This window comes from Egretta garzetta, unplaced genomic scaffold, assembly GCF_000687185.1.
Source record: "Egretta garzetta isolate BGI_Z169 unplaced genomic scaffold, ASM68718v1 scaffold170, whole genome shotgun sequence".
Taxonomy (NCBI): Eukaryota; Metazoa; Chordata; class Aves; order Pelecaniformes; family Ardeidae; genus Egretta; species Egretta garzetta.
Genome location: NW_009258380.1, coordinates 297,805 through 314,918, shown reverse-complemented (window position 1 = coordinate 314,918; position 17,114 = coordinate 297,805). Strand labels below are relative to the sequence as shown.

Here is a 17,114-nt window from a genome sequence, read left to right as displayed (position 1 = left end):
GGGGTTCACGTCACCCCTTTTTGTCTCCAACACTGGAGAGTGTAAGCACCTGCCTTGGTTCCTCTACTCAGATTGGTCACTCCGTGGACGGTCCTACTCGTTTCTAAGACCTAACTCCCTGTTACAGCCAGCCTGCGCCAACATTGTCAAATCCACCTGATCTGCTGCATCTTCCCTCTTCCCTTTTAAAGATCCTCTCTGCCCATCGCCAATTTCTAGCTTTCATCCAGCTCTCCAGACCCACTGGAAAGCACCTTCTTGATTAACTGCTTTTCTTACCGTTACACTTCTCCCCTTACCCAAGGAGAAGTGGAAAAAAAATAGTTTCCTGCACCTTTAAATTCCTTTTCTGAACTCTCCCTCCCTGCCTGTACAGCCAAAGCTCCAGCTCCGTCTCTTTTTTACTTCATTACCATTGCTCTTCCTTCTGTTTCAGTCAATTGTTAAGACCTTCCAACTTGAATTCTATTTTCCTTGCACCACCCAAAATGTTATGATTTATGACTTCATATGCTGTCAAAATCCTAGGGCCTTTCTTCCACATGCCCTCCTCTTCCTAAACTTGTTTGACAAGCCCTGTTTCCTCAGCCATCGGCTGTTCCTCAGCTTTCCTTCCAGTTTATCCTGGCTCTTTCTCCTCTCTGACCACTTCGGCATCTTCCCTCTCTGGGTTTTTCATCTCCCCTGGTGCAACATCTGCTGTCAGTGTTGTAGCTGCCCCACAGTGACACAACTGTTACTGCCGACGCGCTTTTCTCCTGCCAGCAACACGTGCTCCTTTTTTCCTACTCCCACTCTCAGAATGGGTCATGGTAACACCCGCCCATCCACTTTACTCCAGCGTCACTTCATCGCAGCAGCAGTTTGAACCTAATTGGACAACTTTGCACTGCGCCAGGTAAGGAGCGCACGCATCGTCTTTTATTTATCACGTCAGAGGAGGGGGGTGAGTTTAAGCCACACCGGGTAGATTAAGAAAGAGACTGTCCAGGTATGCAGACTAAAGGTAGAAAATATCCCAAAGCTCCACAACTTTTGCAGAGCAATAAAGCAATTTTGGATGACCGTGAAGTCTTACCTACCCCTTCACCTTCGCAGCACAGCACTCCAAGTCCAGTGTGCAGCTGGTCAGGATGGTGGACGTGGGCAGCTGACGCAGTTGTCCCCGTGTTTGGTTGGTTCTACGGTTCGGGCTCCAGGCCATTGATGAAGGAGTTTTCACGATATCTACATGCACTTAAAACTGGCAATGCTTAATTAAAAAGCAGTTTGCCTGTCCTTCCACCCACATGAACTCCAAATCTCTTTTTGCAGACAGTCGCAGCAAAAAGATCTGTTAGCAAGGCAAAGCATTCCACAGTTACACGATTTCAGCCTGCCCTCTGCTGCAGGTTCAGCATGCAGCACCGTGTCGCTGCACATCCCGTTGCCATTTATTTTCTGAGAACTCTTAACAGCACGGGATGGCCCTATCCTACAGGAAGACACAGCTCAGGAAAGTTTAGTTTAAACCGGCAAAGACTAAGAGGTCCAGCAAGGTGTGACAATGAGGAGAGTTAAAACCCCTTAGTGGGCAGTACAGAGCAGAGAAACGAGAGTTGTGTAGGCACATCTTCAGGCAGCGCTGTCGCCAATTCTCCAGTTGTAAGGCAGCTTACGTTGACACCGCAGTTTCCCACCAGCAGGGAAATACAGGCAGACATGGCAAACCTCATCCAAATGCAATAACCCGTGAACACCGCGCTGGCCAAAGCACAGGGCGGTCTCCTGTTGCAGGCAACCGCTCCGTTCCAGGGGAAGTCAGCATTAGTAAAGCCCGGACAACCAAAGTGGCACGCCGCGAGTGACAGCCCTCCTGCCCTCCACCTTGGCCCCGGGGCTTGGCCCCCGCAGAGGAACCCGCTGGCGACACTGAAGCCAAGGAGGGTCCCGCTGCTAGCTGTGTGTGCCTGGGGTGGGGTGGGAGGAGCTCGAGCTCCGCCGCAGCACAGGTCACCGTTTGCCCCACGCACCTTCCGCCTGCATCACCCAGCGCTGCTTCTCCACAGCAATTTGGGAGGCGGGTTTCCAGACCTAGCTCCTTCTGGGTTGTGTCATCAGATGAAGGTTACTTGAGGTTCGAGGTCAAAGGTTATTGAGGTCAGAGGTCACTTTCTAAGGCAGATTTCCAGAGTGAGACCAGTCCAGCCTTTATCAGAGGACAGGGGTTACTTGAGGCCTAGCATTACTTGAGGCCTAGCATTACTTGAGGCCTAGCATTACTTGAGGTCACAGGACAGAGGTTACTTGAGGTCAAAGGACAAAGGATGTTTGAAGTCGCCTTCCCCTAAGGTCAATGGACAGAGGTTACTTGAGGCTGAAGGTTAGCCAAGGTCACAGGACAAAGGACCCTTGAGATAGCCTTCACTCGAAGTCAATGGACAGAGATTACTTGAGGCCAAAAGTTACTTGAGGTCAGAGGGTAGAGGTTACTTGGGGTCAAAGGCTAATTGATATCAGAGGACAGCAGTTCCTGGACATCAAATGTTGATTGAGGTCACAGGACACAGGTTCCTCAAGGGCAGAAGTTACTCTAGGACAAAGGTTACTTCAGGTCACAGGAAAGCGGTCACCCTAGGCGAAAGGTTACGCTAAGTCAAAGGTTATGTGAGGTCAAACGTGGTTTTGGTGTCAGTCTCGCCAGCGTCCACACTGGAAGCCCAAACCAAGTGTCCAACCCATTTCTAACACCCAGATGGCTAGCAGCTGTCGACGTGCACGACACATGCCCACAGGCACAGGCTGAGGCCAGCAGGCTTAGAGGGCCCGTAGCCACACACTCCTTCACCCACCTCAGCCTCTGATCAGGGGGGCAAATGCTCCGGCAGCTGACACCGGGACGGAGAGCAGCACTGCAGGGCCCAGGAGCGCTTTAACTTAGAGGTGTAAATGCAGTCAGACATCACCAAGCAGAGTCGCTGCACGGATTTAAGGTGGAAGAGCTGAAGGAACTGACAGCAGTAATTTGTGATGAAGACCTGGTGCCAATTTTGGAATGGCAGTTGCCTCTTCCTTTTCATTCTTGATAGTAGGAAGTTTTTCTTTACAAACTAGTTAATAAAATTCATGGCCAGCTTCTCCCAAGGCTTTAGAAACATCGCTCCATTTTATTTAAAAAAAAAAAAAAATCCAACAACTGAGATACAGTTGTTACTATCAGGGACTATTACACTCAATTTGGGAAATTAGATGTGAGACTGAAGTCATCATTCGGCATTAAGAGGAACCATATGCTTGCCAGTAAAGGATATTATAGTTCCAAAGTTGAGTTCAAACCAGAAGAATCTCAACCCGAGTATAAATTTTTTGGCTATCAGTCTGAACAAGAGCATAATGGAAAGTACTTAAAACAGTTGGAAAAAAAAGTCAAAATTTATTTATTTTTTAAATCCAGTAGTATTTAACTATCATGAGAAACAGGATGTCAACTTTTTAAAATAATAAACACTGACCACTTCAAATACGACTTCCAAGAGTGGTAATTCTAAAAAGCCAGAAGGTGACTAATGCTAGTCAAAAGTGACAACAAAAAACCAAAGCAATTTTGAGTGTTGCTCCACCGTAACAGCTCATTTTTTCAAGAGACAGAACTTTCAAAATAGTTTCTTTTAAATTAAACATAGTGAAGTCTTGAAAATTCAGGTAGATTCATCCGGCAGTATACAGTCAAAACCTAAAATCACAATCACTCAAGCTTAGTCTATCTTAATGTTCTGTCAGAGTAAATAGGTGCTGTGAAACAGGTTCCAAGGTGCAAGTCACTTTGGAACTGAACACATTTTAGTAACAAACAAGTACATCTCTCAGCTAATGCGAATCAAAAATTTGCTTTCCAAAGAATTTTCTTGCTGTTTTTCAGCTACGTGGCAATGGGCAACATTGTTTCAGAACATCAAGGTCCAACTAATAGGACCTCAAGGTATTTTGAAATAGCGAAGGACTACTTTCAGCGTAATTTGGACTGGATCCCACAGATCAGCCCTAAAAGCACTCAAAAGAATCCTACATCCTGTTCAGGACAATACTAAAAGAACAATCATTAGCTGGTAATGCCTAATTAGTGGTCAGGAAATAAGACACTTTTTCACATGGGCTGAAAACACAATAAAAAGGAGGAAAAAAAAATTGAGGAAAAAACTACTGGCCCTGCAATAGTTTGGTATTTCACTGATGATCCGTAATTAGTTTGCTTCCCAAGACTTGCTTTTCTCATTAAATTCGCTGAAAGCTTTTACGCAAGACAAAATAAAAGCTTGACTTGGAAGTCTCCAAAAGGACACAATTGTAAACTTCTGTCTCCATACAGCAACTGCAATAAGCATAGCATTATACAGGTTTTTCCTTAAAACAAATTAAAACAAAATCAACTTCTTGGAGTTCCCATGGGGGCTGTTTCTCTGCTGGAAGAAGTTAACTGCCCCTACAAGCCTTGAATCGCTTTGCCTGGCATATCCATGCTGCTGAGAGTCACAGGAACCCCAGCCTAGCACCAGTTCACAGAATCACAGAAAGGCAGGGGTTGGACTGGACCTCGGGAGATCATCCAGTCCAACCCCCCTGCTGAAGCAGGTTCACCCAGAGCAGGTTGCACAGGACATCGTCCAGGCAAGCTTTGAATATCTCCAGAGAAGGAGACTCCACACACCCCAGGCAGCCTGTTCCAGTGCTCTGTCACCCTCAAGGTAAAGATGATCTTCCTCATATTCAACTGAAACCTCTTCAGTTTCAATTTGTGCCCATTGCCCCTTGTCCTCTCAGTGGGCACCACTGCGAAGAGTCTGGCTCCGTCCTCGTGACATCCACCCTTAAGATATTTGTAAGTATTTGAGATTCCCTCTCACTCTTCTCCAGGCTAAACAAGCCCAGCTCCCTCAGCCATTCCTCATAGGAGAGATCATGAAAACAAATTTTGAATCAATTTCTGAAGGCAGAAGGACCTTACCATTTCCCTCCTCTCATAATCAAAACCATCAGCTTTGGAAATAAACACAACTACCAGGATTTAAACACAGCTGTTATTACAGAGCAGCGGCTGTACCGTAAAGGACCTGCATATACACAGGCTACCGTTTCACGCAGTAGCTGAGTGCCTTTGCCACAGCACAAACTTATTGGGGGGCCCATAACTTATTTCCATCCTTTCTAAGGTAACACTTGTCCAAAGCCAAGAGACTCAAGAGAAAAGCCATGAAATTGGGTTTTCTAACTGATTTTTTTTTAATAAACTATAGAAGAACAAGATAACATTTCAACCAAAGTCATGACAGCTGCATGCTTAAAAGCAGGTACATACATGTGTCTGAATTTTTCCATTCTCTTTAGAAAAAAAAAAAAAAAGGAGAAAAATGGTCATGTGAAAACTGAGTGTAATGCATAGACTTCTATACATATTCAAATAATAGCAGACTAAAGCAAGCAGTAACACAACTGGGAAAAAAAAAATATGTTCTAACAGTGGTTCCAGATCTACGAAATTTTAAAAAGTAAATTTCAGTTCTAGGAATCTTTATGCTGAACGAGTTACATTTTAATACAGCATTAAAGTAAGTTTTATAAATCGAGGCACAATTGAAACAAACTTACTTATACAATAGCTCAAATGCATCTAATGCGCAAACTGAAAAATCTACAGCCCATAGCGTACTAGAAACTTTAAGAACTTAAAAGGTTGCATTAGACTTGCACTTGCTCACATTGACACAGTGAAATTAGTGGAAAGCTACTGTTTTTCCAGTTAGAGTACAACCAGGTTCTGATTGCTGGTTCCAAACAGTTATCTTCCTAGCTTTTGCTCATTGTCTTCGCTTGCCTCTTGCATATTGTCATCAGGGGAAAAAACTGGAGAGGTTCCTGTGCCACCCCATTCAGCAACGTTTATAGAGAAACGCAAAGCACCTGTCCTTGCGCACGCTTGTCTCTACAGTGCTGTATCCCCTTACTTCATCCTGTTCCCCAGCATCACTGTGGTTCTACAGGGTTAATAAATTTGTTTAGAATTAGATACTCATGTTCTAGGAGGGATGCTTATTTTTACCTTTTGATCCGCATTTTCTACAGGGGGCAGGGAGTACTAAAGACAAGTAGTCTCCACAAAGCAATCGGAGTGATTGCCTAGCAAGAAGAACTTGAGACAGAAAGAATGGATACGTATTCTGCTTTCCTTATGAGGAAGAGTATTCAAGATCCAGTGAGGTTTCCACCCAGATGCTACAGTAACTGACACCCTCTAAACCCCTACATTAAAATATACCTCGATATTTTAATCAGGCACTTAAACAGAAAAACAAAGCAGTAACATTTAACACAGGTACTGTGATAGCTATTCTGTAAGACCAGAACATCTCGTATGAAGCACTCGGGAAATTAACTGTCCCACAGAACCAAGTAACTTGTGTCAAGGGCTAAAGTAATGGAGAGTCCCTCATTAGACAAGCATGTTAAAAAAAAAAAAAAGACTGAAAGATGATTAGCAAATATTTGGTAGAAGCCATTAACCACAAATGTATATTCATCGTTATATAATGCAAAATATAGTGCAAGGTTGTTAGTCCCTCGAGAAGATGGATCCAAAAGTAAATATTCCATGTGCTTTAATTTACAAGATATTATTTTTTTTCCCCACCAAAAAAAGTATTTCTCCACTGATAACAAGCTCCCTGAGGGAATAAATTAGTTTTTTTAAGGGGAAAAAAACCCAATAATTTATAAGCATAATCTGAAAAGCTCTAACAAGCATTAGTTGCCCTATCTTGAACCATAACACATTTCTGATCAACGTTTCCTTGGAAAACATAGGTGAGATCAACCACTCACTGGTCCTGGGACCCTGATCTCCCTTCTTTTAAGCAGTATTCTGGAGATGAGAGTAACTATTCTTTTAAAACAGTAACGAACACATTTTAGTCCAGTACACTTAAAAGTTATAGGAAAATTTTACCTGCAAGACTTCATCTACCAAGATTTAAATGGTTAATTATAGATTCTGTCACAAAAATGCAGAATCAAGGGAAAATAGAAGAAATTCAGTTGTAAGGCTAAACACTTGAGAAGTTATCTTTATGTTATTCAAGTCAAGGGACAAATGAAAGAATATACAGACACACAAAACACATTTTTACGGTAATGAGAATGCCAGGTGTTTAAGCCATTCTAACTAATTTATTTTTTTTACTGATGATTTACAAGGCCTTGATTATTAGACAAAATAGCGTATTTTAACTAAACTCAAAAAAATACAAACCAATAGCGTATAGAAGGAAATGCTATATGGTTCCATAGAATATATCACACCCAGTGCACGCACTGCTTCATTTTTCTCATCTGAACCCATTTGTTACTTATAGGATTTTTGCAAAGAAATATTTTGGTCTAGCCAACATGTAGTGTACATTTTCAGACCACTGAATTAGGCTTTAATTCTGGCATTACTCTACAGTCTAAACCACTGCAGCAGACCTCTCAAAGTGTTTAGTGTAATCAAGAACTGATCTAGACATTTTTGAGCAGTTAACAATGAACAGGAGTTATAGACTGCATATAGTTCAGTACGGTACGTTAACGGAAGCTAGAAGTTTTAGTATGCTTATTGCCAATTTCTCCCAAATTTTCACAAGCAGAACTTCTTTGCAGATACATTATTGCTGAGGGTAATAAGGCTGTTGAGGAAAAGGGTATCCAGGTTGTTGAGGTGCCGGATACGGTGCTTGTCCAGGGTTTTGATACACAGGTGAGGGTGCATATGGCAGATTATACTGACCATACATGTATGGATTATAGCCCATTGGCACTGGCATCTGGCAATACCTGTGGAGGGGGAAAGCATATTTGCTGATGTTAAATTGCAAATAACTTATTAATAGATACAAAAGACATGCAATCATCACAAATGCTTTCCTTTCATTTTCCTTTTTTGTGCAGCAGAAAGTGTGGTAACTTTCAAGGATCAAACATGAAAAAAATTATAATGTGTGGAACAGCAATGCAGGCAGAAGGTGGAGTGAAGGCAACTTGCTGGAACTAGAACTGATCTAAATTGATTCTCTTATGTTTAGTATCATTGTACATATTTGAACATTTGCTGAGCCTGCTACTGAAGGAGAGAGCAGCTGCCTTCTATTCCTCATGATGACTCCAGAAAGATGAAAAAAGTATGAGAAGAAAGCACACTCCTCAACTGGAACAACTTCTGTATTTTTCATCATCTTTAGCAAGATACCAAGATTTGAAAAATGAGATATGCCAACATTTTTGAGATAAACACCACCAACTGATTATGCAAGGGCTGGCAATAGTCCACAAACCACAGTTAAGGAACTTTAGTCCTATCTCCCTTTTCCTTTAAAAAAGCCAAACTACAAAACCTAAAATGACCCCCCAACAAATGGTAGCAGCAAATGATTCCAAGAACTACATGATTAAAACTTAAAAAAAAAAAAATAAAAAAATCTTGCCTCAAACACTAAACACATCTTTATAACAATAACTGATTTTAAAATGTCACATGCAACAAACAAATGCTTTTAGATAACGGGATAACAAAGAACTGCTTAAGTATTCCCATAGCTTACCCTGGGTAACCTGGATAAGTTGGGTAAGGAGGTCCCTGTGCCTGTGAAGGTGCAGTGCTTGCCGCAGGTGCGCTGGCTCCTGGAGTAGGAGTAGGAGTAGGAGCAGGAGCAGGAGCAGGAGACGGAGCTGCAGCTGTTCCAGAGGGCGCTGATCCAGAAGAGGAACTGCTTGCTGCAGAAATCACTGGTGGTGGTGGCCGTGCTGGTGGCTGCGGTTTAGTCCCCTAACAAAAGAAAGTGAATTAAGTTGGAGCTTCTTTCTGGATGTCTGGGGATCAAAAGCTGTCTTTATACGATTGGTTGATTTTTATTTTCATTTTAAATGAACGTTCTATATTTACTCTATACAGGTAATAATGGAAAGCATCTAAAAAGCAATAAGCTTTCCATTTCAAATCTATAAATTGTGAATACAAATAGTACATAATACACCTCTCTGCAAAGTCTTTAGACTTTGCCCTCTATTTCACTTCAACACATTTCCAAATACACGAATACATTAAGGAGTGATATACACAAATTACAGATCAGTTTGGAGTCCCAAAGTACGGGCCTTCTATTTTCAACCCACTAATTCCATAGCATGTATTTACCACCATGGTTCTGGGTGCTGGAGTAGGAGTCGACGATGCAGCAGGCTTACTTCCTCCAGCTGATGTGGTCTGGTAAGTAGGCAGAGGAATAGAGGGAGCACTGGGCTCCCTAGCAATGCTTTGCTGCAAATCTCTATTAAAAACAAACAACCAAACACACAGCTTAGTTTAAAAATTGTTTGTTACACACTTCAGCAAGCTAAGCTAAAAAGATGCCACAGAAAAAATCTAGTATTTACAGCATGCTCACTGAGCTAGCTCAAACTGTATCTGGAGTCCGAATCACTTCCACAGAAACAATCCTCTAGCCAATCCTCTGATTAACTGTTACATTTATTTTCTAATAATGCCTTTATGTTCCAAGTCAATACTGGATATAGATCACTGAATTAGCCAAGAGCTTTGGGATCAGAAATTACAGAATAGTCAGAACATTTAGCAACTTCGAAGCTTTCCCAAGAACCTAAGGAAGCTGCAAGGCTATGGAAAAGGATAAAAGTAAATTTCAGTAATTTTGACAAGTAAAGAAATGCTCAAATACAGAAGAAAAGCAATGTCGTATTGATTGTAGATTGCCCTAGAGTAAGTAATATTGCATGCAGGAGGGTTGGACTAGATGATCTCCCAAGGCCCTTTCCAATGCTTGCCATTCTGCGATTCTGTGAAAAAGTCCACCAGATAGTCTGCAATATCATTTATATCTGGGTAAGCATAACTATAAAAAAAAAAAAAAACCCTGGCAGAAACCCGAATAGCTCAGTACACAAGCTTTCAAGTTCTCTATTCTGTTATCTCTACCATTGGAATGACTCTTGGTAAGATACAAGGAGGCTTTGGTGTCATGTTGTATACAAGCTGCCATTAAACTGCATAATTTTACAGTCAGCTTGTAATGAAAACTCCAAGAAAGGAGTTCTAAGTTACATGTTCAGAGTAATGCAGTGCATTTCCCAATGCAAAGACTCAGTATTTGAGATTGGGCAGATTCTTCAGAGAGTCTTTAGGAAGCACTTAAAATTTCAGACAGTCCTGCTTAATAGGCAAGCAATATCTAACAGCTAAAACTTGATAGCTGGCATTCTGAAACAGCAGAGGGGAGACTAGCAAAGGTATATAGCCTAGTTAGCAACAAACTACAGGCTCCTATTATATAGTATGCCAAAGTGAACTCCAAAGGAGGAGAATAAAACTGGCAACTTTTGTAGAAAAAAACAAGACTAACAAAAACAGTAAGAAAACCGTCCTCACAGTTACCCCTGCAGTAAAAAGGAATTATGGAGAAAAACCTGGAAATACTGTCTGGATGCTGTGTTACATATGAGTGTATGTATCTCAAACTGTTTGTTACAAATAGTGGGGTAACTATTCAACACTGTATTATACTTAAACTAACAAAACCAAAACTTAACATCTTCGAAGATGTTGGGATGGAAGTAAATTTCCTTCTTAAAATTACGCTGCAAAGAGCAATAGCTTATAGAACAGTGGTACTTTTCAGAGTAAAGTATGTTGTAACCACAAAGTGACCAAACACATTAAATGTGAAGCTTAAAACACTATTAAAACTGATCCTCCAATGGGCAACCATTGGGGGTAGGGGGAGAATATCTATAGTTCTAAATGAGAAACCATCTAAACAAATTTATTTTCACTAAGTGAAGACGTAACCCCCGGTCAATATTTGGGGGGCTGGGGGTGGCAGGGGGAAGGGGCAAAACACACATTCTATTTGCTCAAACTGTGGTTTGGGTGCACCAAGAAACGTATTTTGTAGACATATACTACAAGTGTCCCAAATGTGATCATTGTCCCTAACGTTAACAGAGTTTCATGTCAGTGAACAGTTCACATGCAGCAGTAAAACCTATCTTAGCAGGGGAGGCTAGAGCGGGGTTAGCATTACGGCAAAGAAGTAGTGATAGTCTTAATATACCCATCCTCCCCTTCTCATTTCATCAAGTACCATAATAAACACATCCCCAAAGATTAATTTCTGATAAACACTTAACCAAACTACTGAAGCCTTACTTGAGCAGTTCATCTCTTTCAGTCTTGTGAACTAGTGAAGAAAAAAAAAACCCAACATGCTCAATCAATATTTTCAGACTCCACGCTAGCATATTTCTACATATTGATCCAGTTATAGGCATTCTATTATTACAGTGCCCAGAACCTCCCATTCCAGTAAAGTCTGCTAGAGCATTTTATTCTGCTTTTCAAAAATAAATATTACTCAGCTGTTGTCCAGCCCTGTAATATCATACAATTTTTTTATATATATGTGTGTGTCTGTGTAAATATAAAAGTAGTTTAAAACAACTAGAAAATGTATTAAAGCCAGAACAAAACTAGATCACTTGTGATAATTAACTATTTATTTTTAAAAGATATATATTTTAATTTTATTGCCTTCAGTAAGTTCCACGCATTTCATTTATACAGACATCTCAGAGTTGTATTTTCTTTTCTCCTCTAGTGAGCTATCAATAAACCTGCAAAAGTACTTAATACAGAAGCAGTAAAACTCCTTCCAAAAGCCCAGATCAAAAAAGCAAGCTAAATAAAGCCCTCCTCATCTCTTCTCCTGTATGCAGGAGCAGTATATAAAACCCAAATTTGATAAGGTGATTAAATACCATGGGAGAACAGATGAAAGAATTCTTCAGATAAAGTGGCTCATCTGGGTACTTCAGCACCAGTTACTCTGCTGTAATTAACACCTTTTCCTATTTTAATATAAAGCAAGGCTCAGAAAAGCTTACTTTTCAGATAGGAACAAAGAAGCATTTCACAGCTGTCTAAATCAAAATTCAAGCAACTCTGTCCTCACTTCAGTAGTAAAATCCTCAGAAATGCACCTCTCATGTAGCATATTTGCAAAGTTTACTATGATTTTTGATTCACACCTCACTGTGTAATAAAAATTTTAAGAAAAGTTCTTCCAATCCCTTAAGCATTACTATACCTTTGTGCCTTCTTTTAAATTGGCTACAAGTTCCACAAAGTTGTCATTTGCTACAGCCAAGTTCTTCAAAACTTCTTCTCGTAAATTAGATTCATTGTTTGATTGTTTCATCTTTGAAAAATCCTGATGTGCATTCTTAAAAGAAGGGAAAAAAATAAGCAGTGGAAATAGTGCAACTTATGCCCATGTAAGGTTCTGTTTCTTTTTTCTTCCTCTTGCACATTGCTTCTACACCCTCTTCCCAATACCTGCCTTTCCTCACCTTCCAGCCACATATGGTACTTCCTGATACTTGCTATCTGCCAAGTGCAATGGCTATTTCAAAACTATACATATATTAACTCACTGGCAGCAGGTATCAGCTAATTATCTGTTCTGTTGTAGGGTGCCTTCAGCTAATTCTCAAGTTCATAATGCAGACTCTCCTTCAGAGGCTATACTACTAATTAGGCTCTCTTCTGTACTACCTTCCATTGATATTCATGAAATCATACTGAAAGTTAGTATTTTTAAGAAGCACTACCTCAAATTTGGTTGACCTTGGCAAGCTATTAAAAGGACAGGGAAGTGGAAAACTGTCAGAAGGATCACCTACATCTCCTTTCTTTGGGGAAAATAAACAAACAAGCAAACTTAAAAAGGCTACTTCAGCTGCCAGAAGCAGTCAGACTTGCACTGCACAACATTCAAGCATCAATGTAATATCCATCAAGATTTTATGTATGTTAAAAGATAAAATCCTTTATAAACATGGGCCATACGGCCATTTAGAAACAATTTTTTCCCTTTTGGAAAAGTCTCCTTATTCTTGCAAATGCAAGTTGCAGTCAGAAGTTGCAACTAATCGTGCGCACAAGTAGGCCCCATCATTACTCAAGCCACGACTGTCACTTGTCCAAGCACTAAGACTTCCTCTTTTGTCAGGTGTTTCAGGTACCTATCTCTAGTATTACTGACAAATTAAGGCTGAATTTACAAATCAACTTCGGGAAATTCTCATTCATTTTTACTTTGATGAGCTTTGCACATGCTGGAAGTCAAGTACATTGTAAATAGCAATTAGGAATAAATCAAAACGTACTTCAGAGACTCAAAATGCCTTCTAGTAGACAGTAAAGACAGGTCTCCTGTTATCCCAGAAAGAAGTATTAAGATGGGGTAAGGGGAAAAACCAAAACAAAACCAAAACCTTCTTAATACACCAGTTAAGCTTCTTTCAAGAGTAAAGCCACCTGCAGAATTGGGCCAAGAAAAGGTCCAAGAGAATTTACACTGGAGCTCTGGGACAGTCTGCTAAAAGTTCGCATTTCTTTCCAGTGAACACAACACACACCCCCACTCCCCCCCGTGTTTTTTGTCGATCAGAGGAGTAAAGGAATATCGACTGGCCTATGACAGAGTAACAAGCAAAACAGAGTAGAAAGCAAAGTGAGATTTCTAAAGTACTGGAGAGGTAGAGGAATCATCGTTCTTTCGTTTAAGAGGAAGACATACAAGGTGTTGTACCTGAATGTTTTTGAGAAGTTCTTCCTGCTTTTTTAGGGACTCTTGCACTTTCTGTGTGTGACTTCCATAAATTCTGTCCAACTCGGTCACAGAGATAGCCTCCTCATTTATAGCACCATCCTGCGCAAGAGCAGTCAGGAATTTGCTTGTCATGTCAAAATTTACAGATTTCAGGTCATTTTCTAGTTGTTCTCTCTCCTTCTTAACTTCATCCAGATTGGCCAGCAAAGTTCTTAAGACGTTAACAACCTAGGCAATAAAAATTGTCAGAAGTTAGCACATTTAGAGGAATTATTGCGCAAGTATACTCTATTACTTGTTCCTATCCTGCACTCCTCTCACTGATGCTGGCAATGCTACTGCATGAGTATTTGTTTATAAATGTGTTAAACATGACAAACCAGGTCAGAATGCAACAAAATAGAAATCTTCAAGCATTTCCCAAGCTGTAGTCTCCTCTAAAGATTTGCTTCCACTTATAATACTGAATTACTACAACAATTTTAAAATCTATTTTTCTAAACACTGGTCAGATACCTTCTGGTAGGACATTCTAAAAATGGCAGTCAAAAACACTGACTTCAGATCGCTCCTATGAGAAAAATAATCATATTGCTGCAGATGAGCCATGACTTTCTTAGAAAGCAAGTTGGTGTAATTGCCTAATACTTTAAAATACTGGGCCGTGCCTTTTACATTGCCTAATTGCCCCAAGAACCTGAGCACTACACCCACCACCCTACGTAACAAAAATATTCATCAAGGATTGCTCCTTTTATAATAGTCAAACAGCCTTGCTGTCCATGGCGATTGAACTTGCTCACACTAAGTGTAACAAAATATACTCAAGCAGAATTTTTGCCCCAAGAACCTGAGCACTACACCCCACCACCCTACGTAACAAAAATATTCATCAAGGATTGCTCCTTTTATAATAGTCAAACAGCCTTGCTGTCCATGGCGATTGAACTTGCTCACACTAAGTGTAACAAAATATACTCAAGCAGAATTTAAACAAAAAGACAACTTCTTTTCCAAATGTTAGTTACCTCCTCTATCAATTGTGACAGAAACAAGAGCAGCTAAGTATCGGCTTCCACACCAGTTCACGTAAATTTACTTTGTTAGACGAATAGCACTTCTATTCAAAATAGAGACAAATGTCAATACTTTACCTCACTTCCTTGTAATGTTTTTGCTGGGTTGGCAGAAGGAATGGCCGCGTTGAGTTCTGACTCTGGCTTACACAGAAGTGCAATCATATCCCGGTGAGACTGATAGCGCTCTTTAACTTGGCCATCTGCTTGCACAGCTTTATTCAAAATATTATGGTAATTGGCTCCCTCTGGTGGTGGAAGTTAAAAAACGGTGGTTATATAATTTCCAAACTTGTTTTATCCGAGTCTTGCATCAGAGCAGTTTTCACACTCTTCAGCAAATTTTCATTTATTTTTATGAGCCTGCACATTATGATGTTATTAAGACTTATAATACTTAAGGTTCTAAGTTATGTTTTAAATAGTGCATAAACTAGGCACCTATATTCATTCTCCAGAGAAGCATTTAAAAGTATATGAATTAACACTGGCTTGAGCTACTCCCCAGATTTAAACCCCTGTAACTTTGCCAAACTAAGGCAGTGGTAACAGTCCCTTGTTAGCTTCAAAACAATACACATTAAGTGCACAAAATCCATGCTATAGTGATGGTCCCAAGTACTTTGACTAACCGCTGGGGAAAAAAACCAAACAAACCAGAACACCAAATCAAAGAGAAAGTAACACCTTGATGGGAAATAAAAAAAAAAAAAGGTTAATATATAAAAAGAAATACACTAAAGTATTTAAGAGGTAACTGCAACCAGATTCTTGGGAGTGCAGCAATTTTTCATTACATACGCTTTCTGAAACTTTAGCATGCAGGTGCACTCCAAGGGTACAAAAGCAGCAGCAAATTCTCTGCTATCACATCATCTCTCAACTCCAAATAATGGTGCAGATTGCAGTAAGGATATTTTGGCATAATCTCTCCTAAACCGAAACATGTATCTCTAAAGACATTACCGGAGCATTAAAAACTACTTTAATTTACACAATGAGAATGGACATTTTTAGACCATCCTCAGAATTCAAAGCATAAAACATTAACTTTACCTGCCCTTAAAGGCTTATAGAGTTCATTAGATGGTGTTCTCTGCCAGCGTTCTTTGAATTTTGTTCGCAGGTCACTGTCTGTAGTTTCTTCTTCATCTAATAGTCTTAGTGACTACAAGAGTAAAATGTTACATGCATTATAAGCTGTTCTGAACATGAAATAGCTACAAAATATACAGGTAGTATAGAAAATATAAAGAATGCTTATACATCCTTTACAAATTTAATTTGGCAAAAAACCAAACAGGCATGAAAGGCACAAATCATCCAAATTTCTTTGGAATGTTGTTTCCCCCCCTCCCCCCCCCACCTCAAAATCCGCATGTGACAGCACGGTTTTTGTATGGACTAAACACACACAGCTTATTTTTAAAGTACTATTAAAGTTACAAGCATTTTGGATAATCACACACTTTTTCTACTGCCATTTAAAGAGAAAAAAAAAGTTCAGCGGTGGTGTTTAAGAATGTTTTAGTGTTAGCAGTTGCTGAGCTTACTTCATCTAAAATTTCTTTGTTTCTTTGTAGCAGTTCAGGCAGATCTTTGATCAGCTGATCAACAGTTTGAATTCCTCCCTGTTCAATCACAGACTTCGACTTGTTCAAAATAGACTGAGGAACAGTATCACCAGACACATCTTCGATAGCAGCAGGAAGATTGAGGGAAGCCAACACACTGAAAAAGTCAGCAGGTTAAATAGCAACGTGTTTGTACAATTTAGCCTAATAGTCACTGCTATCCAAACAAACAATCACACAGTCAATTATAATGGAAACAGAGTATAAAATACTCCTGGACAAAAATTTCAAACTGAAAACTGTGAACTTATTCCTAGTGTATACCTCCCAAAAAAAAAAAACCAAAACCAAAAACCCAACCCACCAAACATTTCAAAGCTCATAAAAAGCTAAGCAAATCCTCATCTTCTAGCACTTACAAAATATGACAAACATTTTCAGTAATAACTACCTGGTACATAAAGAACCAACTGCCTTGAGTTACATTCCTATCTTTCAGCTTGATATAATTTTGTATCATCATTAAGTATTTTAAAGAACAAAATTTTTGGGGGAAAAAAATATCATGATTAAGCCACTGGTGCAATCAAGCTGACCACTGGAATGTGAAAATCCTTCTAGATTAATGGTACTGAAACTTTTTCTGAGCAAGTGCCAGACTCCTAAAAAATGAGGAAAGAATGAAGAAAATTAAATACTATTCGTTCTTAATAGGCTTTCAGTCTTAACATCCGCAGAAAAGTAGTTCTAAGTACTCCTGCTATGGCTTAAGT

At 39.9% G+C, this 17,114-nt stretch overlaps 1 protein-coding gene across 1 annotated transcript in view; it reads right to left on the bottom strand.

The window, feature by feature from the left end:
• Window positions 1-6,656: 6,656 nt before the first annotated feature.
• LOC104128275 (programmed cell death 6 interacting protein) overlaps window positions 6,657-17,114 on the bottom strand; it is a 41,246-nt gene continuing 30,788 nt past the window's right edge. The window contains 9 exon segments of the mRNA XM_035896570.1: window positions 6,657-7,842; window positions 8,607-8,830; window positions 9,200-9,332; window positions 11,228-11,250; window positions 12,030-12,299; window positions 13,671-13,919; window positions 14,846-15,015; window positions 15,824-15,935; window positions 16,321-16,498. Of these exon segments, the coding sequence (XP_035752463.1) occupies window positions 7,674-7,842; window positions 8,607-8,830; window positions 9,200-9,332; window positions 11,228-11,250; window positions 12,030-12,299; window positions 13,671-13,919; window positions 14,846-15,015; window positions 15,824-15,935; window positions 16,321-16,498 (1,528 nt within the window). The 3' untranslated portion in view covers window positions 6,657-7,673.